The sequence below is a fragment of the Acanthochromis polyacanthus genome, chromosome 7 (assembly GCF_021347895.1).
Source record: "Acanthochromis polyacanthus isolate Apoly-LR-REF ecotype Palm Island chromosome 7, KAUST_Apoly_ChrSc, whole genome shotgun sequence".
Classification (NCBI taxonomy): Eukaryota; Metazoa; Chordata; class Actinopteri; family Pomacentridae; genus Acanthochromis; species Acanthochromis polyacanthus.
In genome coordinates this window covers 6,297,833-6,325,499 of record NC_067119.1, presented here as the reverse complement: position 1 = coordinate 6,325,499, position 27,667 = coordinate 6,297,833, and the positions used below count along the sequence as shown (strand labels likewise).

The following is a 27,667-nucleotide window of genomic DNA, read 5'->3' as shown; positions in this document are numbered from 1 at the left end:
TAATTTCTCCATCACTCACATGTATGAAATGATATGAAAACAGACCCCAGGTTGAAAAAAAACGAAGTTCCCCTTTAAGTTTGTAAATTTCTCAAAAGCTGAGACTTTGTCTTTGGTGTCATAGAACACCTGGAACACTGAGTTTCATCATGCTGTCATTTTTGTTTAGTTTTTTTACTTAACTGGTAATTCTTGACAGCTTTTTGAACGTCTGCACCTTCTAGGTTTGCGTGTAGTCCCCTGGATTATACACACTAGCAAGACAGTAATGTTTAACTTGGAAATCCAGTTTAAACATTACTTGGGGATGTTCCAGATGTCGACTGAGACACTTCTGGAAAGCTGCCAGAGCAGAGTCAGTGGAGGGATTTCTGAAGTTGAATTAATTTTGTCATCTGAACTTCAGGAGATTGATTCATTTTCTGGTAGATGCCATCAATAATGTAACATTTAGGCTTCAAAGGCTAATGTTTGGGACATTTGGATAAATACTTTATGCATAAACTTGGTCTGTGTATCTAATATAAACACTAAAAATATGGTTTTGTGTCAGAAAAATGACAAAGTTGAACTTTCTCTCAAGTTGAGATTGTTCGCAAAGATTTCTAATGTCTGATTGATTATATCATGATATAAAGTAAATGTGTGGTCTTTTCTGTCACTGCTGCAGCTGTTTTTTTGCGTCCTATATGCCAGTTTTGTTGGACATCTTCACATCCTTGACAAAAATGTTTAAAAATCTGTCAAAAACAGGTATTTGAATCTGTCTTTTGTTACACAAGACCTCATTTGTGACACTTTGTAAGAGCAATATGTGTGCAGGTGAAGTGAATTCAGTATATTCCCATCATTTTCTAAAACCTGAACTTGCCTCAGTCTGAGGGTAGAGATCGCTCGTCTTATGTTTTTACCAAAGCCACTTACTTTTTCCACAAGTGGAAATTTGTTCTCAAAACAGTCATTTATGTTTTTATTCACAACACAAAATATTGTGAAGGCTAACATCAGAATGACATATCTGAGGCAGGTTAAAGTGAAAACGGGATCGTCCCTCATATGTGAGTGTATAACGCAAAACAGCTGCTGTCTGACATCTTTACAGCTCCAAGCATGTCAGCATTTCCATGTTTCCCCCCAAGTATGACCAGTTTTATGTGAGGGGAAAAAAAGAAAGGCAGCTCATAGACATCTCTGCTTCACAATTCCCCAGCTTTATTTCACATTACACTGCAAAAACACAAAGTACATTAAGTATTCGACTTGTTTTTCCCTTTCGTGGAGGCTTTGGGGGTGGTTTGCATCGGTTTATTGATGCTTTGTAGTTTGAAAGTGTTCTGCAGAAGGTGACTATCTGATGCTGCTGGTGCTACTTTGGAGATTCGGTTCAGGCCTTTGAAATAAAAGTCCTCTGGAATGTAGACCCACCTCCTTTTTCTTCTTCAAACCAAAACAGTAAATAAATAGGTGAAATTTTATGAAACTTTGTTATGAAGCAGAATATTTGCCCGCTGATAATTGAGGGGTAACTGAAATGGTCATAATAAATGAGAAATGTTGATCTATTGAAGTATAAATGCTTAAAACCAACACAGAATGCCTGAAAGTCATGTATGATCAATGTCCTGCCCTGATCACATTCACATGCTGATATAAAGCCATAGTCATAGCGCCGCCTGCTGGATGCAAGGAAAAGCTCTAAAACTGGCCTGCACATGCTCTGATCTGCTTGAAACTTTACATGTGTGATCAGAGACCAGTCTTGATCACATCCATAGGCCAAAATACACACTCAGTCGCAGCGCCACCTGGTGGATGGATTGGAAAAGCTCTATAACTAGCCTGTACATGCTACAATCAGCCTGAAATTTTACATGTGTGATCAGAGAAAACCCACACATGCACATGGAGAACATGCAAACTCCATGCAGAAAGATCCCAGGCCCAGCCCAGGATTTGAACCGGGGATCTTCTTGCTGCAAGGCTAGAGCAGTAATTACAACACCACTGTGCAGCCTGTATGTGAAACATCCATAGAAATACACACACTCTCAGTCGCAGCACCATCTGGTGGACATGCGTGGATTCGCCGACCAGAAAGGATGCGAGGACCCGTCCAACTCTGCTTGCAGCTTTAATTTTGCTAATTTTTCCTGTTTACAGATAAACAGGAATTACAGGTAGTATCTAGTGAAATTAAGTAGTAGCATTAAAAAATTTAAATAAAAGTATTAATTTACACGTTAACTGTAAAAACTAAGATGAAAAACTTGGCCAAAACTGTATATAACTTTCATATCATTCAGTAATCGAAAAGCCTAATTATTTTACAGATGTTTTATGTTGTTTTCACCATTATTTCAGTTTATAAATGTTACAGTATTCCACTGTTTTCTACTGTATTTTTTCTGGCACCCTTGCATGTTTTTTCTTAAAGTGATGAATCAACAAATAAACTGTAAACAAAGGTAATAAATCTTCAATATTACAGTTAATTGCTTATTTTTTTTCTCACTAATTTTCACTGAAATTCAAACTGCTGACATTTACCAAAAGCTAACTGGCATCCTGAACATCATCTCAGTTTTATTTGACGCAAACGCCCCGACCTGAAATTAGTTTTTTAGAAGACGAAAGCTAGAATTTTTAAACACTGTACAAATTCTATGCCATAAAAGTATAAATAACTATCAATTAACTCTGAAATGAAACTAAACAGAAGGCCAGAAAAGTGGAGCAACGGAAGCAGAGATGGATTCTGAGCAAACTGAGCACATAAACAGATCTGGCAAGACAAGAGCTGCTGGACTAATGTCTGCAGGTGGTGGAAAGTCTCCAGTTTAAAAGAATCACATCTTTGAGCATCTTGAATTGCCCTGAAATATGTAACACTATTTGACACTGTTTGACAGTGAATCCTGTTAAGGTCATGAACACTGCATTGTGCTGATTGTGTTACTGTTTATACCACTTTGTTGATGAAGCAGTGAAGAGGTTTGGAATGTTAAGGAAGTGTTTGCCAGATGTTCTCGTACAGCTGTGAGGTTTTAGTTGAAGTTATGTAGCAGAGATCTGTGAGGGAATTAAGCAATTAACTGCTGTATTTCTAAATGTTGAATGTCAAGATTCAAGAACTGTATTGTCATACACACAGCAGAAACACAGTCGTTACCCTGAATGATGAAATTCTTATTTTGCAAACTCCCTTCACACAACTGAAATAAATGAAATGAGATAAGATTCAAAATTAAATAAGAAATAATAATAATAATAATAATAAGAAGAAGAAGAAAATAGGATGAAAATAAAATAAGATAAATAATAGTTATTAATAAATTCTGAGTGCAAATGTTGGCAATATTGCAATACTGTCACATGTAAACAGTCAAGGGATGTGTTAGATTAATGCTGGAGCTTAACACTTTTTTGTTTACAACATAATTCCATATGTATTCTTTTATAGTTTTGATGTCTTCAATATTAATCTACAATGTATAAAATAATCAGTCAAAAAACATTGAATGAAAAGGTGTGTCCATTTATTTGACTGGTAGTGTAAATAGCGCATCAGAGAGTCTGAGAGACAGGAGAGGCCTAAGTGTTCCCGGAATTCCGCATAAACCGCAATGACTCATGGGAGCTTTAAACTGCTCCGTCATGGATCTGCCACCAGCGTCTCCTCTCCCTTCCTGTTTATGGTCTCTGGTCATGTGAACGGATCGCTGACAGCGCGGAAACTCTCGCGAATTTAGCACCAGATTTAACCAAAATGCTGGTACGCGGCTGTTTCCGGGTCAGGAGGAGGCTGCGGAGGACGGGACCGAAGGCGGAGTGATCACATTTCGGAGTAGAACCGACTCACCAGCCCGTCGACTGTTTTGCTAACCGCAGCGGTGCGGGAGTTAGCCGCACCTAGCTAGCTTAGCTGACCGCTGACTAACAGCCCACCCGCCGGTCACATGAAGTAGACCTGACCGGAGGGGAGGATGGCGGAGCGGGATACGCCGCCGGGAGATCTGCCTCTGCAGTCAGAGGTGTCTGAAAGTTCTGGGAGGCAGAATTCCTCCGATGAAAACGGACACGCCGACAGTCCGGATGAGACTCTGTCCCCGACCTCGGTGATTTACTTCAAGGAGGCGCTGAACTCGTCCAGCTTGAGGTTCGGGAAGGCTGGATCTCTGTCTCCAGCCCCGCTTCGACAGTATGACTTCAAGATCGAAAGGATCGATTCGAAACGTAGAAGTAAGTGGAAAGCAAGTTTTAAAAGTCCAGGTTTGTCATTTATCTAACGCTACTGCATTATTTACCAAGAAAATCAACGGTTAGCTTCAGTTTGAGCTGCTAGCACTGTTAGCTAACTTTGGAGCGTCCCGAAACAAACAACCAGAAAACGCCAGATAACCTCCAGTCTGCTGTGATTATTTAGCACATTTTAAACGAAAATCTCACCTAACAAGTTTAAAATGAAGGTTTAGACCAAACATTGTTATTTACTGTGTTAATAATTCAAATATTAAGCTAAAACCTCAACATTCGAGCCGTTACTGGGATTCTGACACATTTGGGTTTCAGCCTAAACCAGTAGTTCGTTGAATTTAACCTCAAAACTGTATAATTTGCAAGTTATTTCACACTAAAATGAATTTAAAATACAAAACACTGTTCTCTAGTAAATACAGATCATGCTACTTTCATTCTATGTGTTCCATATTAACACCACAGTGAATCCAAGGTTAGTTAGTCCTGTTTAAAATCACAGCTATAATCTATGTAAAGTTGTTTTTGTCATTATTATTCAGTAGTAATATGGGTGACAAACACTTTAAATAGTCCAGGAGAAGAGATCAGGTGCTGATGAGGTGAGAAAGTTCACCCATCACACAATACCCCACATAAATAATTAATAACAATCACAGTAAATCTGTTGTTGACAGAAAACTCTGAATCTTTTCTTCAAGTTTAGCCCGACGGTAACTTAGTAAACCACAACAATCTACAATAAAACAATAAATTGTGTTTTTATTGTCTCTCAGCTACTTGCTTGTGTATGATGTCAGATACTGTCATGATAGGAGAGGTCATACTCTAAACGTAGTTATGGGAAACATCCGTGCGCTCAATAAATCCTGTAATTAAACACTTGGCATGACAGAAAAATACTTTGGAGTGTAGTAAACACATCAGACTTTGACTTTCAACAGGACAATATGATCAACTATATCATAATATTTAGAATAGATGCATTGCCTCTTTAAAAAATATACATATTATTCACATTTTTATGAAAACAAACCAAAAAAATAGATGTTGCTGGTTGTGAAATGTCACATTAATTAAAGTAAAATACATTTTACGATGATAAAAAGTTACATTAATGGAATAAATGTCGCCAAGCTGGACTACTTGTGACTTAGCTTTGTAATTAAATTACAAAGTGGTTAATCTTTCATCTACACTTGTCAGTAAAATATTATAAATTTCAAACGGGGAACAGTTGTAGATTTGTTTTGATGCTTTAGTATGTACATTTTGTGTTGTACCAGTTTTCTTAGCATATGCTATAAGATCATTTTTGTTGTAAAAGCAAGCAAATTAAAGAATGTAGATCCAGTGCTGTTTGTAAAATACAAATTAGCACATCTAGCTTAATTGTAAAGAACCTATAATGTCATATACTGTACAAAATTACCTGAATAAATAAAAACTCTGAATCAGAAAAGCCTTCAAGTGAGTTCACACAAAAAGAATTTGACATGTTGTAAAGAGTTGCAGTGCTCGGCAACAACAACAGACCGTAAAAGAATAAATATACAAATCTAAGTCTGAGAAATTCTAAATAAAAGATGCTGTAAATATAAGAGGCATAAGTGTAGGAAGTTAAAATCCAAGAGAGAAACGAACGCATTTTGCTGTAAAGGAAACAAATAAATCCTCGCTCTTGACAGCTGATTCTGGTCCTCAGATTTATTTACATAATTGCCTAAATAAAACCTGAACATGCGTGATTCTGCGGCATCTCTGTCAGTTAACAACAATAAGTGCGGTTTCTAAACTTCATCTCTTTTCCTCTGTCGGCCCTCCGCTGTGCTGCGTTCTGACAGGCTTTGATCAATGGCTTTGCGACGCCCGCTGTTTGTTGTTGGATAAATTTAGCGCAGCATCTGGAGGTTTTGTTTTAGCTCAAATCTCATTTTCCTCACAGTGTTCCTCGCTGCTTCATCAAAACCCGTCTCGCTTTGCTTTCTCGCTCTGTCAGAGGTTAGATGCATTTAAGCGCTAAAAGTAAAGAGGATACTTCAGAAAGTTTTGCGATTATTCCTTTTTAGCGTTGTGTAAAATCTGCAGAATGAATCTGGGACCAGGCTAATGATGCTACGTGATGAACAAGAACCTAAATATTTAAAGTGCTCGGATATTTTGGGTTAAAGGGAGGTAAAAACACGCTGATGTAAAAGTAGGTCAGTGCCTCATTCTCTGCCAGTGCTGGTGATGTTGTGATATGAATATTTTCTGGAATTTGGGTCAAACCTGTGCCACCTCTTTCTGATTCAGTAGATTTTGTTTGTGGATTAGTCCTTTACTTTGTTCCTGAAGTTGTCATTTCTTTGTACAGAGAGTGAGTTTGGTACTCAAATGACAGTTCAATTAATATTTTAATTAGCCTCCAAAAGCTGATTAGCTCATAATCAATCATTTAATTTAAATCATGGGTGTCAAATTAATCTTAGTTCAGATCCTACATACATCCTAATTTGACCTCAGGTGAACCGACAAGTCTAATCAGAGCATAATCCAGTACTTCACTCCACGATCAAAACAAATTTCCTCGTCATGATCTAGAAATTTCTTTAAATTCATAGTTCCACAGATTTACAATCTGCAGTCGGCATCCTTTGATGGATGAGCATCTCTGCTGCATCGTTAGCATCTTGGCTGCTCACTCTGGGGACCCCCGCCAGCCCGACCTGCCTCCTCTTCTTCTTTTTTTTCCCTTCCCCTTACGCATGCACCATCTGCTCACGTGACGCTGAGCGTTGCTGTACCCCGGCGCCATCTTGGTCGACACCCACCCGGGGAGCGTTCACTGCAGCAACACAGTGCAGCCCAATCACAGCCAGCCGGCGCTAAGCTGACCGGAGGAGGGCTGTGATTTTTCAGCGGCCGGTGGTGCTCTGTTGCATTTTAAACTCCCACCTCCCCCCTCCCCGCGCTCTCCTCTGGTCTGCACAAAAGAGGGATAACAGGAGGTTGACAAGGAGAAGGAGGAGGAGGAGGTGAAATAGAGGGGAGGGCAGCCCTTCTGGATTCAGTCAGTGGTGGAAGGAGGAGAGGAGGATGCAGGCTTAGAGAGGAGGAAAAGCAGCAGCAGCAGCGATCATCACACCTGCAGGCCTTCTTCTCTTTTCACCCTCCTCGTGGCCTTCGTCGGAACAAAAGCTGCGACGCCTTGTTGTTTTTTTCCCTGTTGTTTTTCTTCTCCTTCCTCTCTCTTCTCCCCGCTCGCTGGCGTCGGCTTTTCTCGCCTCGCGCACATAAGCTGAGTCATCATGTCCGATCTGACGCCTCAGAGCGAAACCCCGACCCCCACCACGGACAAGATCACCCAGGCCGCCCGGGAGACCATCTATCTGTGCAACTTTCGCGTTTCCGTCGATGGCGAGTGGCTCTGCCTCCGCGAGCTCAACGACATCTCGCTCACGCCGGACCCGGAGCCGGCCCACGAAGGTAAAAAAAAAAAAAAGAGAGAGAGAGAGAGACCCTGCTAGGGCGTGGTGGGTGGTGCACGGGGTCCGACGGACATCAACATGCTTTAACGTGGCCCGTTTGAGCTGTGTCATGATGGGTTTCAGCTGAGCGGCGGGATGACGCTGCTCGTAAATAAACCGTGTGCAACAACAACAAAGCAACCAGGAAGTGCCGCGTTTCTCCTGAGAATTAATTAGCTTCTAAATGAGCTGTTTGGGTAGATAATATTCTGTATTTCTCTTTGTGTAATCTTGCAAATCATCACAGTAGAACTCCCACTCGCAGCTAGACGGGAAGCAGGTGTTTAAATGCAGAAAAACACACTCTCTGCTGTGTGTTTTTCTGCTTTTACGTGTAATTATCTCCCCGCCGTCTTTGCCACGCCTTCCCTCTGTACAGAGCGGCCCGATTGGCAGCTCCACGGTGTCCCGGAAGAAGGGAAGGCAGGTCAGACGTTTGTCCGGCCAGTTGGCAAATAAAATACTGCAGCACTTCAGCCTACATCAGTGTAAAGTCGTCTGTAAGGATGCTACAGAGGAACGTTAACAGATAAATGTTTGTTTTGTTCAGAGTGGATCTCTAACCACTATCTGCTCATGTTTGATCACTTTGTTTGTTGTCAGGGATGCTCAGTATCACATTTTTCACTCATATTTTATCATTTAATCTATCAACAGTTGTTTAATTCCAGTTTATGTTGGTATTTTTTATGCATTTGCAATATTATCACAAGAAAAGCTGCTATCTGCTGCTCTAAATGCTTATTACACACGTAATTTAACTCTAACATTTTTTGCCTTTTTTGCCTTAATTTTAGTGAGTTTTCTTAATACTCATAGATTTTTGTTTGAAGAAATGCAGAAATCATGTTGAAGCAAACACTTTTACTCACAGTTTGTATCAAAATAATGCATCTAGCAGGGATGCATGATGTTGGATGTTTGCTGATATCCAATACGCAGGCTTGTTTTTGGTTAATTGCTGATAGGTACTCAAGTTTTTCCACCCAATTTGATAGAATATTAAGCTTCCCCAGTGGAGAAATTAACATTGTTATGCCTGTCGTTATCATGATAGCCGATAGAGATAAAATACGAAGCTTTTCAGATGTACAAAAACAGAAAACTGCTTCAACTTCTATGTAAAAATGTGCCGTATTTATTTTTATGTGACACTTTTCAAACAAAACTTTGCATTTTTAGCCCAACAGGCATTATCGATAATTTATTTTAAGTACCTTATCGGCTTTGAAGAATGTTACTGCAGATATTGTTGTGCATTCCTAACATCTTTTTGTCTTCTATTTTACTTTATAAATCATTTAGGATAAGTTTGGTTTGTATATAAATATGCAGGCTGGTTTTTTTTTTTGTCACTACTGCACATATTGTGTTGATACTAGTCATAATAATAACTGTATTTGTGTAGCAGCTTTCGTTACTAACAAATTCAAACAACTTAAGACGAAATTTAAATGTCTGGGATATTTAAACAGGGCAGAAAATACAACATTTCCCTCTTAACCAGCTAAATATTTCTTTCTATTTCAGTATGTAGCTGCTTGAATTTTAGTTCTCTATATACTGTTCATTTAAAATCTGACTTGTTCATATTTTCGTCCAGTTTTAGCCTCAGCATGTCAGATTTCTGTGCTAATTAGCTTTTTTAGTTGCAGTCATTTTTTGTGCCAAAAAGTAGATTTTCATGCTTTATCCCAAAGTCAGTGCAAAAGCAAACCACAGACCAAATGTGTAAATGTATTAATAATGTAAACAAATGCTGCAGGACAACATTAACTCTGCAGAAGTCCTCCACTAAAAGCCTCTCAGTGTTAAAATGTTGACATAAATAATGCATTAGACACAGATGTATAGAAGGATCATGCTGAGGGTGAACTTTAGTAGGTTTGGGAAACGTTTAGAGTTGAACCAGTTTATCGTTCAAAGCTTTTCATTGTTTTAGGTTTTACTGTATTTGTGTAGTGGTTAGCGCTTTCGACTTGTAGCTAGAAGATTTGGTTTGCGTCCCGGCTTTCCTGGGATCTTTCTGCATGGAGTTTCCATGTTGTCTTTGTGCATGTGTGGGTTTTCTCCGGGTACTCCGGCTTCCTCCCACAGTCCAAAAACATGCTGAGGTTAACTGGTGATTCAAAATTGTCTGTAGGTGTGAATACGAGTGTGATTGTCTGTCGAGTTTCATTCATAACAAACCTTGCTACACGGCAAGGTCAGTTAAAGCCTGGATGGAGAACCAGAACATTGGAACCATGTCTTGGCCTGCTCAATCACCAGATCTACATCCAACTGAAAACCTGTGGAAAATCATCAAACGCTAAATGGAGAACCACATGCCCAAAAACAAAGCAGAATAGTTAGAATTAGTGCAACAGGAATGGGCTACTGTGACAGCAGAACAATGTCAGAAGTTGGTGGAGAGCATGCCAAGACGCATGGCTGCAGTCATCAGAATCAGTGGTTATGAATCAGTACTAACTCCTGTGTGGATCAAGTGACTAAAACAGACAAAAGAAATCGTGGAATCCTAAAAGCTGTTTTTGGCAGAACAATGCCATAGCTACTGATGGAAGAACTTAAGTGATTTTGTTTATTATCAAGAAAATCATGGAAAATGTCTGATATCAGCTCCTAAATGAAACTTTTATGAGCCATTTTTGTTGTTGTCATTACATTTGTCCAAACAAATGTACCTTTAGTTGTACCAGGCACTAAAATGAACAAGAAATTGAAGAAAACAAGGGTGGTCTAATTATTTTGTTCATCACTGTATGCATCTAAATAGTAATTTTACAGTGTTTTCATTGAAAAAAAACGTGTCATTTTGATGAGCTGAGATGAATTTTTAGGGGTTTAATTGGTAAACTAACAGATTAAAATAAAATTAAACAAAGCAGAAAACCTGAGGTAAACAACTGTAGTGTGAACATGAGCTGGTTTCCAGAGAGTCGAAAGAGTTCCCGACTGTCATCAAACTCAAGAAGTCAGTGAGTGGTCTGAAGGTCCTGACTGTGAAGAGAACCTGGACAATATTCTGTCCACCAGTTCCAGTATGTATATGTGATAGACTGGTGTCCTCTACCTTCACCCTAAGTCACCTGAGATCTACTACAGCCCCGCGACCCTACAGAGGATGAAGCGATAGATAATGTCCATATCCATAGATCATGGATGGAATTTGCTCTTAAAGTCATGACTGAAACCGTTTCATGAGGAAACTTGTTGAAAAGTGCTTGTTGATGCTTAACTTCATCACTTACAGATAGTTCAGATAGTTTTTATATTCTATCATCTTGTTGTGTGTATCTTGGCTTCTTCTTCCTGGAAAACTCTGATTTTGTTCCTATTTTCAACCCTTTTTGTGGAGCTCTCAGTAGGTTTTAGCTCCTGAGTCATTCCTGCTGTTGGACTGTGTCAGCACTACAAGATCTATAAAAAAACCTTTTACTGTTTTTTTTTTCTTCGTTTTTTTAGATCCCAAGGATCCTATTGCAATCGAAAGGCTTAACTTGATGAACATGGCCAAACTGAGCATCAAGGGCCTGATCGAGTCTGCTCTGAACCTCGGACGTACACTCGACTCCGACTATGCACCTCTTCAGCAGTTCTTTGTAGTCATGGAGCACTGTCTGAAACATGGACTGAAAAGTACGTGAAGCACGTTTTGTACTGTAAAAACTGCATATTTATTGACTCTTGTAGGTCTTTGTAATGGACGACAAGTTATAGAAAACAAACATTTAGGTTTTAGAAAGGTGTTGGAACAACTTCGTATCCTTCTAAGTTCAGGTTTTTCCTTGTATGTCACATTTAAACCAATCTAATAGACTTATGAGGCCAGTGTATTCCTCAAAATGAAATATTGTCACGTTTGTCAATCATCAGCTAAGAAGACCTTCTTGGGTCAGAACAAGTCGTTCTGGGGGGCGTTGGAGCTGGTCGAGAAGCTGACGCCTGAAGCAGGAGAGATCACTGCCAGCGTAAAAGACCTGCCAGGCCTCAAGTGAGTCGCTTTATCGTCGCTTTTAATCATTTTCCCTGAGAATTTATTGATGATAGTGATCTTTTCTTTTTTTTAAACTAAATTAGAGAAGAGAGTGATGCCAAAACATGCTCATGTCTTCAAAAGACTGGCTGAAGTTTGGAGCTTTCTTTAGGAACTGTCTTTCCATATTGTACTTTTCTCGTAGAAGCTTCAGTAGAAATCCACTGGACTTCTCTTGAACGTTCTTGTACAAGAACCTACAAGAGAAGTCTACGATTACCATGACCTGGATGACTGAGAATCTACTTATACTGGACTTCTCTTGTAGGTTCTTGTAAGTCTTGAGTCAACTTCAGTTGATTGAATCACCATCAATTGTTCAAGACTTACAAGACTCTACTGCATCTGGACTTATACTGGACTTCTCTTGTAGGTTCTTGGAAGTCTTGAATCACCTGGAGTTGATTCAAGACTTACAAAAACCTACAAATGAATTTCTATTGAAGCTTCTACGATTAACATGACCTGGATGACTGAGAATCTACACAGACATCATACTTTTATGTACATTTTGAATCATTGCTTCAGAAACAGTTAATATAACAATTAAAAATAACTTCCTGAATTTAAGAAGAAAGTTTCATACTTTCTTGATGAAGTCTTTTTTCACTTTTCCAAATCAGAGTTATTGCACATGCACTGCTGTTCAAAAGTTTGGGGTCATCCAGGCAATTTCCTGTTTTCTATGAAAACTCCCACTTTTATCCATGTGCTAACATAACAGCAAAAGGGTTTTCTAATCATCAATGAGTCTTTCAACAGCATTAGCTAACACAATGTAGCATTAGAACACAGGAGTGATGGTTGCTGGAAATGTTCCTCTGTACCCCTATGGAGATGAGTGATGTTAGTGTATATGGGAGATGGAAACACCTTTTCTAAATAAGTTCTGTTGTAGCAAACATTCGCTCACACAACTGATCAGCTGTTTCTTCGTCATTGTCCGCAAACAGCATTAAACATAGTCGATACCAGCTGACATTAAACACTAATTACAACTTGTCTACCTGAAAACATTCTTTCTATTTTTGTCCCATGGATGACAAAAGTTTTGTTAATTTCTTCTTCTTCAATTTTTTTTAGGTGGTTTTGTTTCCAGCTTATTCTTCTCTAGTGCCACCTTCTGATAACAGCTGTTTATTCATTCCAAAGTAGTTAATAGAGACAAGAATAATTCATGTTTTCTTTTTTCCCCTCAAATTCTCTTGATCATTACAGGATATGGAAATACAGCTACTGTTTTAAACATTGTGAGTTTCTGTCTTTTTATGTACTGTAATAAAAGCATATTTAAACCTACTTCTCCCGTGTTTGACGCCAGGACTCCTCTAGGACGAGGTCGCGCCTGGTTACGACTGGCTTTGATGCAGAAGAAGCTCTCTGACTACATGAAGACCATCATCAACAGAAAGGACCTGCTCAGGTAGGTTTGTGCCACACTACAAAGAAGTCTTGGTTGACTGAAATTACGCCAACTATAAGGGGTCAACAGATCGCAAATGTAGCGTGGGGCAAAACCCTGGCGATCTTAAAAAATGATCAGTAAAATATTAAGATCAATTCTAAAACGAACGGGGAGCCAGTGGAGGGAAGCCAGGATAGGTGTGATGTGATGTCGTCTGTTAAAAATGATAAGAAGCTGAGCTGCTGGACAAGTTGGAGGCAACAGAATAACACTGATTATTGTCCAATGACCAAAAAGATAAGCCAACTCGGACATTATAGCCCTAAAAAGTAAACGTTTAAAATCTAAATCAACAATCCTGTCTTCTTTCTGTAGTGAATTCTACGAGCCGAACGCGTTGATGATGGAGGAGGAAGGCGCCGTCATCGCTGGGCTGCTCGTTGGACTAAACGTCATTGATGCCAATCTGTGTATGAAGGGAGAGGATCTGGACTCACAGGTTAGTCTGCTTTAACTTTCACTGAAACGCCCATATCAAAAAAGGAAAGGAGGAAAAATAATCATATTTCTAGGTATTAACACAATGTTGTGGCTTTAGTTTGTGGTATTCTGGTATTTGAGCAGAAATAGTGTGTAGTTTGGTTACTTTAAGTTAAATTAAATTGTATACAGTTCTACAATCAAACATCTGAGAATAGAAACAACACAAGCAAGGATCTAATCAGCAGAAAACAACCTGGATAAGAGCCATAAACAAGTTTGATTATAGGACCGTAGTGTCTACAGGAAGCGCAGATGTATACGTATAAGACCATGTAAAACAAAGTCAGAAAGGGCTGTAAAAGATAAAGATGCAGAAAAATAACCAACTTACATATCTAGAAGTAAACATGAAAACTTAGTGCTCCAGTAACAGGTAAAATAATGTTAACCCTAAAACATGATTAGAATGAGTTTAGAGAAGATTTTAAAGATGTCTACAGTCTTAGGAGACTAATGGAAAGCCTAGAAACTGAAGTAGACAGCTGAAGGTAAAAACTTTGGACCTGTGTACCATCAGCCATTCTTCATATTCATTAAAAGGCTCCTAATTAGGTTGTGCAACAACCAAACTAGTGTCTCCTTCATTGTTTTTATTTTCACAGACGGTCTATTGTGTTTTTAAAAGTGCTCAGGAATCTTCTTCCTCCTCTGTCACTTGTTAAACTGGGACAGAGGCCAAATGACTGGGAGGACTGGCAGGGGGCCAGTTTCTGATCAACTTTCTAATCCAGGATTATTGTGAAGTGAAACCTCGTGTTGACTTGATGCTAAAAACATTTAACCTGTTGTTAGCGTGATGTATTAAGACAACCTGCAGACGTCACACACACATGCACATTAGCAGCATGCTGATTTTTATTTTACTATTGGAGTGTTAATTGATTTTCTTTTCCTACTTTCAGGTCGGGGTGATTGATTTCTCAATGTACCTAAAAGACGGAGGACACAGTAGTAAGAGTGCAGAGGGGTGAGTCCTGTTTCCTCATTATTTCTCAGATTTATTACAGTCCTGGTTAATAAACAGCTGTTATCATTCAAAGGTTTGGGGTCAATTAGAAATGTCCTTGTTTTCAAAAGAAAAGCAGTTGTTTTTTTTCAATGAAGATAACACTAAATGAATCAGAAATCCAGTCTAGACATTGTTAATGTGGTAAATGACTATTCTAGCTGGAAACAGCTGATTTTTAATAGAATATCTCCATAGGGGTACAGAGGAACATTTCCAGCAACCATCACTCCTGTGTTCTAATGCTACATTGTGTTAGCTAATGGTGTTGAAAGGCTCATTGATGATTAGAAAACCCTTTTGCAGTTATGCCAGCACATCAATAAAAGTGGGAGTTTTCGCAGAAAACATGAAACTGTCTGGGTGTCCCCAAACTTTTGAACAATAGAGTAAGTTTCTGTACTGTCCGCAGTCTGTAAAAGGAGGAATTTTTATTCCTTATTTATTGTTTATTTGATTTGTTAGACATAGTTTAAGCTTTAATCTGATCTGTGATCTGGTTTAGCAGATGTTTCACAGACTGACAAATTAAAGGCCGCCTGTGGTGAAAATCAAGTTTTTTACCTTGTTTACATGTCCGTATGTTGTTGTTGTTGTTGTTTATTTTACACACTATCTTCATTTTAAAACAATCGGTTCACAGCTTTCTGTTTGCATAATTGTGGAAGACTTTGTGGCAAGTACTAAATTTATAGCAGTAGAAATAAAATGTACAGAGGTGTCCTCGAAATCCGAGGACACCTACAGCCCGACACAACACAATTTTCACTGTAAGTTGGAACTCGCATACTGTACATAAGTACCTCTGTCACTCACCACCGTTTTATTATATCTAACTTCACTTCCATAGAGATTGTGCTTGGAAACCATCGTGAAGGACAGAAAGTTAGCGAATGTAGCACAATCCAAGGTGGCGTACAACCGGAGAAACCAAGCCGTCTTCCTCATATAGCACCACGTGACGATGTATTCGCCAACTAGTTCATGCGCAAAATTTGTTTTAATGTCGCAAATGGTGTACATTGGAAGGATGGAACAAGCCTTTCTTATAGGAGATGGTGACGTAACCACAAAATGCCCTACGTTGAGGACGTCATAAACCGAGGACCTGCTGAATAGACAGAGATAAATCACAGAAATGAACAATAAACTGCTCCACTTAACTATCTGGTGGTAAACAACATCTGTTTTCTGCTTGTTCTTTACGTCTTCATGGTTTACAGCAAACGGCTATTCTTTGATGTGATTTTCTGTTTAAATAGTTCAGAAACTTCTGCAGCTGTTTTTTTTTTTTTTTAATCTACATATAAATGTGCTCTGGTGTTTCATAAAAAACATTACATGTTATTTAGGAGGCCGCAACAAATGTTAAACTAGTAATTATTGGGATGATTATGTATAATAACAGCTAAATTCATGTTTCTCTTTGTTTCAGCGACGGTCAGATCACGGCGATTCTCGACCAGAAGAACTACGTCGAGGAGCTGAACAGACATTTAAGGTTTGTCCTGATCATCAACTCTGTTCTTTCTTCTTCTTCTTCTTCTTCAGGTTAATTCCTCACATATTTCCTGTCTGTGTTTTCAGCGCATCAGTAAATAACCTCCAGGCGAAGGTGGACGCTCTGGAAAAGTCCAACACAAAGCTGACAGAAGAGGTGAGTCTGATGGAGCTCAGCTTCAAAGAGCCTTTCATTTCCTCACCAGTGTTTTTCTCTAAACGTACCTCAGCCCTCCTGCTGCAGGTATTTTCTTTATTTTGGGCTTACGGAGCTGTTTTGTGTCTCCATAGCTCGCAGTGGCAAATAACAGGATCATCACTTTACAAGAAGACGTGGAGAGAGTAAAGGAGGAGAGCTCGTATCAGCTGGAGTCCAGGAAGGTGAACATATCTTCAATTTAGACTATTTTTTTTCCTTTTATAATGATTATAATTCACAGTGATGCTCAAAAGTTCTTATTTTTCATCATAAAAGTCATCCAGAAACTCATTTTTAGACTGTGACGGATGAAAATGATCATTATTAAGCCTCAAGATGGTCTGACTGTGCCCCAGACTCATTTCTATAACAAATGAGAGTCCTAAAATAATATGTAGGTCGTATTAAATGTCTAAACAACACACAGTTTGTTAACCCTATAGAGCCTAGCATAGAGTGGGCGCTCCAATTGCATATTCATTTTTGATTGACGGTAGATTTGAAGCCAGATGAGATTGATCGGTCATTCTTTTTTCATATAAAATGTGGGGAGTTACACTAACATTTCACACATTCACCAAGTCTCAGAGCGCTTTTTAGTTGCAGTGAAGGGTTTGTAAAAATACACAATAAAGCAAAAATCTTTATGTAGGAGACCACGGGATATTGTGCAACTTTTGAGGGATACAGCTATGCAAGTTTTGTATTTTTAAATATATGTGCTAAATGTTTATTGCACTTTTAAGCAATTTATTGTCGAAGTTAAGACATATGTCAGTACCTATTATTAAATTTGGGATGTAAGGGTTATATTGATGTAAAGCAAATAAAAATATTCCAAAAAATTGCACTACAGCTTGTAAAAAAATGTAGGAATATGTCCTGACAGACGAGCACAAAGGTGATTCTTGAAGGGCTAAAGCAAGCAGTCCTGTTTTCTTTTTCTTTCAGGCATTAAGAAGCGACTTGGCAGCAGATGGACAGGCTCTGGGTGAAACACGCAAGCAGCTCAAAGAGGAAACTTTGCTTCGATTGGTGCGTTTCAGCTTGATGTGACTCTGCTTTAATAATGAGGAGTAGATGCCAACGTAGTGTTTCTTTATTCGCAGAGAAAGTCTGTTTTGGTTACTGTGCATGCAGATAACACTTCTGTCATGTTTTAGTTGAGATTTGTACGCTACCGTTCAAAAGTTTGGGGTCACTCAGACAGTTTCATGTTTTCCATGAAAACTCACACTTTTATTCATGTGCTAACATAACTGCACAATGGTTTTCTAATCATCAATGAGTCTTTCAACACCATTAGCTAACACAATGTAGCATTAGAACACAGGAGTGATGGTTGCTGGAAATGTTCCTCTGTACCCCTATGGAGATATTCCATTAAACATTTCTAGCTAGAATAGTCATTTACCACATTAACAATGTCTAGACTGGATTTATGATTCATTTAATGTTGTTGGTGTGGATTCCTGTAGTTATACCCAACCAAGACTGATATTTTTCTGATGTACAAATTAAGTCTAAAGTTTCGACTGGCCTCTGTGCAGGACGTGGAGAAGGAGCTGGAGGTGCAGATCGGGATGAAGCAGGAGATGGAGCTGTCCATGAAGATGCTGGAGAAAGACATCTGTGAGAAGCAGGACGCTCTGGTGGAGCTCAGACAGCAGCTGGAAGACCTTCGTGCCATCAACCAACAGCTCAGCCACAAGTCACAGGTAGAGATGCTGACAGGTTTATGACCGATGCATAACTAGTGTAAGCAGTTGTGGTGGACAGGTCTCTCTTGAGAATGAGACTTAGTAACTCAGTGAGCCTACCTGTTTAAATAAATAAAGGCTAAATAAAAAAGCAGCAGAGACTGATTGATTTGGAAATACTACTGCATGTCGTTTTAAAAAAAAATGGTAATTCACATCAATCTTCATGTTTGTAGAGGAAAGCTTTAAACACAAATTTAATTCTAATTCAATATATGTAATTTAAGCACTCACTTAAACAAGAAATATGTTAAAGGCTGCTCAGTCATATGATTTCTGAAGGATGAAATCTTGAAAAAATTTGTTGCAGAAATCACACCACCATAGAATGTGTCCATTTAATGTAGATGTACCCACAAACAACATGACCTTGCACTGTGCACACACATGTGCATGTGTACGTTATGCACGGATACTGAATCATGTGACCCAAGTATGTAGCGGGCGGCAGGAATTGATGGGACTCAAAAACACTCCCACAATTTAATCAATTGTTCCTTGTATCATTTCTGACGGATGAATCCTGATAAGTCCTCAGTGGTGGATTCATAGTAGGATCACAATCATGTGACCATCAGCAGGCAGCTATAAGACTATAAGCTGCATCACTGCCAAAATCTAATCACTTGGTCCTTGTGTCACTTCTGACCTTCACTGAAAATTTCATCCAAAACCGTTATTCTGTTTTTGAGTAATGTTGCTAACAGACAGACAGACAGACAGACAGACAAACCAACGCCGATCGTCACATAACTCCACCACGTTCCTTGGCATAGTAAAAACTCAGAGGTTCTGACCAGCTATGAGCAGGTTTATTGAGGTTAAAGTGGCTCCAGATGACCATATATGGACATATTTCCCACCAGAACAGTAATTTGTAAAGATGTAATACAGACTAAAAAGCCAAAGTCAGGAGGGAAAGCTGGCAAACAATCTACACTGTGTGAACATGTGAGTTAATTGTCTGAATAGTGTCACTTCCCCATCATTAGACACAAATAGATCTATGATTGAGTATTGCATTAAATGTACGTCTTCGATGTAGCCTGTTCTAATGGTGACAGTTTTAGTGTTCAGCTCAGTTACAACCCTAAGCAAGAAAAGAACTGATTTAAAGTCATTAATTAAACTGGTAAGTAGGTTTTAGTGCAAATCTTAGAAGGTCAACAAGAACAAGGCTTTAGCGCTTTAATCAGCCTCTGGTTTAGGATTATATCGCTGTACAAAGACTTATGGAATAATAACACTGCTTTGAAATGTTTTGCAGTCAGTGGGGGGATAAATAGAACAAGGACAAACCTGTGACATTCATGTGCATCCTCGTTAGGGAAAGAAAAGGGTGAAGTTGCCGTGGTAACCCTAAAAGCCTCTAATAGAGTTTTTCCACTGAGTTATTGCCTCCGGTCGCCTCCAACTAACCTTGATTTGGTCCCTCAGAGTGCAGATGCCAGCTCTAAACAGAAGAGTGAAGCCATCGTGCGCCTGGAGGAGAAAATAAACCAGATGTCAGGGACCATAAAACAGCTGGAGACCAGGTGAGGACAGTGTAATACATCATGATATGTGTTTTTATTAGGGATGTCCCGAAATCAATCAGGACAGTTTTTAACTTAACAGTATCAGCAAGAACCCAAACCCAGTCCTTTTATATCTGCAGTCAAACGTGTTGAAGTGGTGGGACGCAATTAAAAAAATTAATCAAATTAATTAGAGGCTTTGTAATGAATTGATCGCGATTAATCACATTTTTGTCAAATAACATATTTATCTGCATTTTCCATCTGTCTACTACATTCACAGATTACTGCAAACTCAAAGTGCAATTATAGCGATTACATTCAACAATTTAAGACTTTGTAAAGTCAAGCACTTCCAGTGTCTTGAAAAGTGGTCTATTATGGGATGGCTACGCCATTAGCCGTTACCAGGACTGTTGTAGCTAACGTTAGCTCTGGTGCTAACAGCAACATGTTTTACATTGAGGTGATCAGAAAACTCTTTGTGGCACAATTTACACACAATCACGCTTTTATCCAAACTGGCATCGGGAAGATTTTTAAAAGGAAACTTTCCGCCCAACAAGCTCAATGCAGTCCCATCTTCCATCACCAGACTTTCTTCTGCGCTGACAGTGATTCCTGTGAATCTTCAAGGCTGGAAAACACACTTTAGGTTCATTGCTGCCACCTACTGGGCTGGAGTGTGCAGCAGTGTTACTGGTATGACAGATATTAGGGAACTGAGTAAGGTGCAATTAAATGTGTTATTTTTTTAACAAGTTATTTTTTCTGTAATTAATTAATCAAAATTAATGAGTTAAAGTCCCAGCCCTAATTTGTTGTAATCATTAATAGTATATTTAATATGTACAGAGACTTAAATCAATAATTGATTCAATGATCATATAAATTCAGCACTTTTTTATTGGTCATGCATGAATATTGCTTGCAAAGCCACAACGTGTAATAAGGGCCACAATAGTAGCTCTTCAATTTGCCACTGAGATTAAGAAACAATGTATTAATTTATTCCTTCTTAATAGAATATATATATATATAAACAGCGGGCGGAGGTCATTAAGCTTCATGGTGCCCATTTACTAGCTAAACGCCCACAAAGATTTCTGCTTGCCACCATGGAACTGACCCCTCCTCTGATGTCTACAGTATTAAACAGTAAGCCTGGTGGCATAACCCGGTACTACAGCTAATTTACTCTGCTTGAAGCGTGTGTTATAAAGGAAATGGTGTCAGCAGACATTAAACAGGAGAAGCGCAGTACTCCACCAAGTCTGCTCAGACATTCTATCAATTCTGACGGATGAAATCTTTAATAAAAAATTACTTTGCGCTGAGTACATGCGTGTGTTATACATGTGTACGCTATGTACAGATACCGGATCACGTGACCTGAATATGTAGCGGGCGATGGGAATTGATGGGACTCAAACACCCCCACAATATAATCAGTTGTTCCTTGTATGATTTCTGATGGATCACTGCCAAAATCTAATCACTTGTGTTATTTCTGACCTTCCCTGAAAATTTCATCCAAATCCGTCTGTTTTTGAGTAATGTTGCAAGCAAACAGACAGACAGACAAACGTACACTGATCGTCACATAACTCCACCACGTTCCTTTGCGGAGTAAATATAAAAGACTTTGATTGGTTCGGTTACAAACACAACTTGAACGGGACATCCCCAATTTTGATATTTACCGCAGAGATAGTTTTTTTTATCACAGAAACACTTATCTATGTCGTTTTTTTTCTCTCTCCACTTCCATTATCATTATTTTTTCCTCATTTGCCTTTGTTAAAACCTCCCTCTCAGTGACAAACATGTGGTGAAACAGGCCAGAAACCTGAACTCAGCAGCAGGGAAGCTGCTCCAGCTGCAGCAGTAGCTCCCCGCTTTCATACGTCTCAATACAACCCTGCCTAATAGAGAAATAACCAAACTAGGATGTTATCTTTTCTGTACGAAGCTCCTTTGTTGTTGAAAATTTAAAAAAAATAAAAAGAAACCTCTTCCCACGACCTCCTGCAGTGGCTCTTCAGCATGAGCTTTTAGTGTGGACCGAGTCGATCCTCCTAGCAGCCCGTAACCTTTGTGTTCTCTGACGGGTTTATACTTTGAGTTTCATTTCTTAAAACGACCCCGTTAATGCTTTCAGTCAAACATGAGGCGAGTACATGGCATGGTGTGGACTGATGTGCCAACAAACACGTCGTGGATATTTGGGATTTAGCGGATCTGCTGTAATGTTGTTCCAAAGAGTTCGGCTCCTTCCAGAGACTGAAGAGAATTAAACAATCCGATGCATAGGGACCGATATCCAAGAGCTTTGTTGTTGTTTGCTGAGTGTCAGAGGCCGGCCAAGGAGCAAGATAAAGTCAGACGAAAAGGGCAAAATTAATGAATTAATTTTGAACTGTATGTGAACATAACATTGGTGTAAACTGTAGTAATCATTAGGCTAATAAAACAATAAAAAACAACAGCCTGCTGCTGCTTCGTCTTTGGCTAAAGTCTCCCCATTGTTGTCCTCATTGGGTTCAGACTCCGTTTTGTCACGTTTGCGTTGTTTTTATTTTGTCTTCCAAACCATCTAGTTTTTATTTTACCATGAGTTTTGTTTTAACCCGCTCACCCCGAACCAGATGCAAACAGACTGAGAAGCAGAGAGATCTGGCTCTGGAGGCCAACCGGCTCTTCAAGCAGGACTTTGGAGACAAGATCGAGAGTCTGCAGGTGGAGGTGGAGCAGCTCAGGAAACACAGGTAAGATCTGAGAGAACTACAGGAGGGTTACTGTCATATCCTCTATGGTTCTGTTAGGTTTCATGAGGATCCCTCGACAAGACCGTCAAACCCTGACTCCATATCAGCCACGGTCCCGTTCTACCACCCAACTGAACCAAGAAGTTCCTCCATCGCCCAAACCCAGATACTTTCAGTTCAACCTGGAGACTCCTGTTGCTCTAAAATGAGTTAAATTTGCTCTACATTAGTTAGTTGCTCAAAAATTAGTTAAAGTTGTTCTAAAATTAATTAAAGTTGCTCAAAAATTAAAGTTGCTCGATATTAGCTAAAGTTGTTCTAAAATTAAAGTTGCTCTATATTAACTAAAGTTCCTCTAAAATGAGTTAAAGTTGCTCTAAATTAGCTAAAGCTGCTCTATATTAGCTAAAGTTGCTCTAAAATAAGTTAAAGTTGCTATAAAATGAGTTACACTTGCTCTACGTTGGACTCGGTTCAGGCACTAAAGGCTGAGATCAGAACCGTCACGATTATTCTAAATATGGCTAGAGTAGTGTTCCATCTGGTTCTTCAAGCAAAGGTTCCACGAAAGACCCAAAGAATCCCCACAAAGTTTCCAAGCTGAGGTTCCATCTCGGCCTACATGTTCCGATTCCACCAACTACTGTGTCTCCAAACTCACCAGCAGCAGTAAAACATGTCAATTTGCAAAAAGACCACAAGGTATGGTCCAGACCAGGTACATGGAGCCAACAAAACTCCATTCAGGTTCAGACAGACTGGATCAGTCTTTCTTAAGTTCTCTGAGCCAGATAAGGCTGAAAATACCGACACCAAACTCCTCCGTTTACCTGGATATCCTGAGCAGCTCACAGCTTCTGGTGAACAAATCAAACAGACTCAAGAAGTTCCACTCAAACATCCGTCTCCAACCCTACCGACTGCATCATTTACTTTGTTTTGGGTTGATCTTGTTGTTTCAGGTCCAATCTGGAGCAGGAGCTGAGAAAAGAGCGAGAACAAAGGACTGATCATCATGTTGGAGCTGCATCCAGACAGACTGCTGCTGCTCGGAGGGAGAAGAGACCTCCAGAGAACATACCAAAGGTAGGTCTGGACTCACATTTCAGCTACAATACAAACATTAAGCTGCAGCTGTTTGTGTTAATATGTATGTTTAACAGCAGCAGCTCCCAGAATCCTCACCAGTGGAAAGGGAGAATGACCAGTTCCAAAGTGGACAAGAGGACAAAACCAGTCTGAGCTCCAGCCTGTAAGTTTAGAACAGAGGTGTCAAACATGAGGCCCAATCCGGCCCGCAGGACGACTTTGTAAAGAGTAAAAATTACAGACAAGACATTAAGTGCAGATGGTAAATTTGTAAAAGTATAAATTTAAAATTATTTCTTGATCATGACAAGTTGATCATAAAGTAAAATACTCGATTTCTCGTTGTTCTTTTTTCATTTTTGTCTAATTTTCATGATATTTTGTCTTACTTTTGTTTTGTTTGACTTGTCGTTTTGTTTCTCGTTTTTGTCGTTTTGTGTTTCCTTTTTGTGTCTTGTGTTTTTTGTCTTAATTTTGTCGTTTTGTGTTATTTTGTCTCGCTTGCCTCATCTAGTTTTTGTCATTTTGTTTCTCGCTTTTGTCATTTTTGTCTCATTTGGCTTTTTTTTCGATTTGTAATTATGTCAAATTTTTTGTCTTTTTTTGTTTTGTTTCATGTCGTTCGTCTCATTTTTTTGTTGTTTTGTTTCTGGTTTTGTGTCTCATTTTGTAATATTTTGTCATTTTTGTTGTTTTTGGTCTTTTTTGTGTCTGACTTTTGTCATTTTGTGTTTCCTTTTTGTCTTGCTTGTTTTTTTGTCTTATTTTTGGCATTTTGTGTTTTGCTTTATTCATTGTTTTGTGGAGCGTTTTGTGTTTTTTTTTGTCTTGTTTGTCTGTTTTTTTGTTTAATTTCTCCATTTTTTTGTTGCTTCGTAGCTTTTTTGTCAAATTTTTTGTTCTCTTAGTTTTGTTTCATGTCATTTTTGTCATTTTGTGTCTCATTTTTGTAATATTTTGTCTTGTTTTTTGTTGTTTTCTGCCTTTTTTTGTCCGACTTTTATCGTTTTGATCATAAAGTAAAATTCTATATCATTCAGTTCCAGATACCTGTGACTAAATGTTTTGTGCTTTTGTAGACCCTCTGCGATGTGGAAGTTGTTGAACATTTTTGCACCTGAACAAAGGAAAAATTATCGGTTATTATGCTCTGATTTCACTGGTCCGGCCCACTTGAGATCAAACTGGACTGAATGTGGCTAATGAAGAGTCTACAGTTTTATAGAATTTTCTTTTGTTTTGTTAAAATGTTGACTTCTTTATGTCTCGTCTCACTTCTACTTTAAAGGTCTCTGTCACATCATGAGGATGAGCAGGTGAGGTTTGACCTTTTGTATCTTTTCTGCTGCTCTGGTTCATCAACAAGTTAATTTACAACCAATTATCCAGTGATTTATTGAATTAATGCCAGATTACTGTTATCCTTCAGGACGAGCCGTTCCTGGAGATCAGCGAGCCATCGATGTGTACGATGTGTGAACAGAACGACTCCCTCCTGAAGACAAAGGTACGGATTATTTTCACATTTCTCACCAACATTTAGGTTGTTTCAAATAGTGAACAGGATTTGAGCTGTCATACATTTACTGAAATATTTACTAAAGTGTCTCAAAACATCACATTGCCTGTTGCTGTTGTAGCCTCCTGTATGTCATTTTTATACATTTAAACTCAAATTTTAATAAAAGGTAATAAAACAGTCAATTGTAACATCTTTTTATAGAATCGACAATGAAATCAGCTTATTTTTTCTCCCTATTCAATTCATTTAGGTCAAATTTTTCTGCTATCTTCACGTCCGAATCAGTTCAGGCGCCACATTTCTCATGAGCAGGACAAAGTCAGGTGCTTTTAGGAAGAAAAAAGTCAAGTAGTTGTTACCACACGGTGCTAGAGATGGTTCGCAGGACAAAATGGCAACAACTGAGGAAGTAAGACTCGATAAATCAGCGGGTCTCATGCTTCTGTCCGAAAATGGAAGAAATTTCATCCTCTGACAAAAAATTTAGTCCATTTCAAGCAATACTTAGCAATACAGGTGGAAACTAATCACTTTAACGTCAATAGTATAACACTTCTATGATTTGTGGTTACATAACCCAAAACAGATCTGGAAATATCCTTCAAATCCTATATTAGCTAAAGTTGCTCCATTTTAGTTTAAGTTGCTCTACATTATTTAAAGTTGTTCTACATAAGTTAAAGTTGCTCAAAAATGAGTTAAAGTTGCTCTACCTTACTTAAAGTTGCTCTACATTATTTAGAGTTGCTCTATTTTAGCTAAAGTTGCTCTAAATGAGTTAAAGTTGCTCTATATTAAAGTTGCTCTACATTAGTTAAAGTTGACCTACTCTACCGTTCAAAAGTTTGGGGTCACCCAGACAGCTTCAGAGATTCAAATCAAAGATATTTTTTAATTATTCAAAATATTTGCCGATTTCCTCTTAAACCAACATCAGAGTTTTCTTGAGAAGTTCATCCACCTGTCAGCTGAAGACTCCTCTGTCCTTCACAGCTGTGTGTCTTTGTGTCTCTAGAAACAGTGTAAGAACTGCAGCGGTGTTTTCTGTGAGAGTTGTGTGTCCAACGAGCTTCCTCTTCCCTCCTCCATCCTCCCAGAGACGGTCTGCAGCTCCTGCTACTCCCAGCTGCTCCAGCAATACGCCTCCACACCGACATGATCCCAAACCAGAAGAGTAAAAACTGACGCCGCAGAAAGAAAAGCACTTTTTGATTTCAAACGTCATGAAAGATCCTTGGAGTCTTGAACTGTGCAGGTTATTTTAATTACTTTAAGTTTCCAAATGTGTGCCGCTGAGAGCCGCATGTTGCAGGTTTTTATTCCGATTAAAAACACCAAGAAAACCATTTATCTCATTTCCTGGTTTCATATCGTGTTTATTGGTGGTTTTAAAGTGAAAGTCTGCACTCTATGTGAAAAAGGCACCTGGCTGGGTATTAATAGACAACTTGAATCATCTCATGTTCAAAAACTGACTTTCCACAGTGTCCACTAAGTGGACTATTGATGCAAAGTTAATCATTTTAACCTCTCTTTTTTTTTTTAAATGGAGAGAAAAACGAAGGAAAAACTAGATTTATTGTCAGTATTTGGATATGATTCATGATCCACTCTAACAATTTGTGCATAAAGCAGCTTCAGATTCAGGGAAATACTGACAATATGAATCAAAACGTTTCCTAAATAAGTTTATTTCTCACAGAGAGTTCAGGAAAGTTATATCACAATGTATGAAAACCAAAAATACTAGACTGGATTATATATTTAAATGTGCTTCTATATCTAGTCTCTTATCGCAATATCGATATCAATATTTGATGAACGTATCATCCAGCTGGGGTTCAGAATGTAGAATTATCAAAGGAACAGTTGTTTAGTATGCTTGAACGACAGGCGATTAGCTTAGGGTAGCATAAAGACTGAAAACGAAGGGAAACTGTTAGCCTAGCGCTGCCTGCAGGTGACAAAATTCACCTTTATTGCTTAAAAATTAACAAATTACCATCAAAACTAAAATCCAAGTGCCAAAACAATGCAAAGGGTGGAAATTCCACAAAGCTACTGTTACACAAAAACCTAAAAAAAAAAAAAAAAAAAGCAGTTTTTAGAGTGTTATGTGCTAATTAGTGCACTTGAAATAAGCTAACGTAGCTCCTTGTGTTTTCAGTCTTTAAGCTAAGCTACCTTTCTCTACTGGGGAAGTCTTAGAAAAGGCAAATATTTAACAAGTTATGAGGCTGTTCTTTTATGTTTACAAAGCTGAATATTCTGGGTATTATTTTTACCGCTGTGTGTTTGTTAGCTGTGGCATTAACAAAAGGCTAACTAGCATCTCTTGGCTAACGTGCAGATATTTGGGTGAAGTCGTCTCAGCTCTTCTGAACGTCCGGCTGCTTTGAAGTGCAGCTTTGCCGTCTTCACGTTTAGTTGATTGAAAACTAGAGCTCATTTCCTGTCGACGCTGATTGACGTGTGACGTGGGAAAAAAAACGCTTTTTCGATCAACAATAAAGTTTTATCGGATCTCAATGGTGTTCGGCTCTGGATTATTTCAGA

The 27,667-nt window shown here is 38.8% G+C and overlaps 1 protein-coding gene across 6 annotated transcripts; it reads left to right on the top strand.

Annotated features, from left to right (window-relative positions):
* Nucleotides 1–3,681: 3,681 nt before the first annotated feature.
* On the top strand, nucleotides 3,682–27,640 carry rufy3 (RUN and FYVE domain containing 3). Of its 6 annotated transcripts, none has more exons than XM_022202585.2 (18): nucleotides 3,682–4,239; nucleotides 11,232–11,405; nucleotides 11,643–11,760; nucleotides 13,124–13,225; nucleotides 13,583–13,706; nucleotides 14,653–14,717; nucleotides 16,192–16,257; nucleotides 16,344–16,413; nucleotides 16,548–16,637; nucleotides 17,407–17,490; nucleotides 18,006–18,173; nucleotides 19,653–19,750; nucleotides 22,381–22,500; nucleotides 23,463–23,586; nucleotides 23,667–23,752; nucleotides 24,878–24,905; nucleotides 25,019–25,096; nucleotides 26,127–27,640. In XM_022202585.2, the coding sequence occupies exons 1-18, from the start codon at nucleotides 3,984–3,986 to the stop codon at nucleotides 26,268–26,270; spliced, it is 1,995 nt and encodes a 664-aa protein (XP_022058277.1). In that variant the 5' UTR covers nucleotides 3,682–3,983; the 3' UTR covers nucleotides 26,271–27,640. The 6 variants fall into 6 exon arrangements, with proteins under 6 accessions (XP_022058277.1, XP_051806577.1, XP_022058276.1 ...); XM_051950617.1 differs by having other exon boundaries at nucleotides 23,664–23,752; nucleotides 26,209–27,640; XM_022202584.2 differs by having other exon boundaries at nucleotides 23,664–23,752.
* Nucleotides 27,641–27,667: the final 27 nt, after the last annotated feature.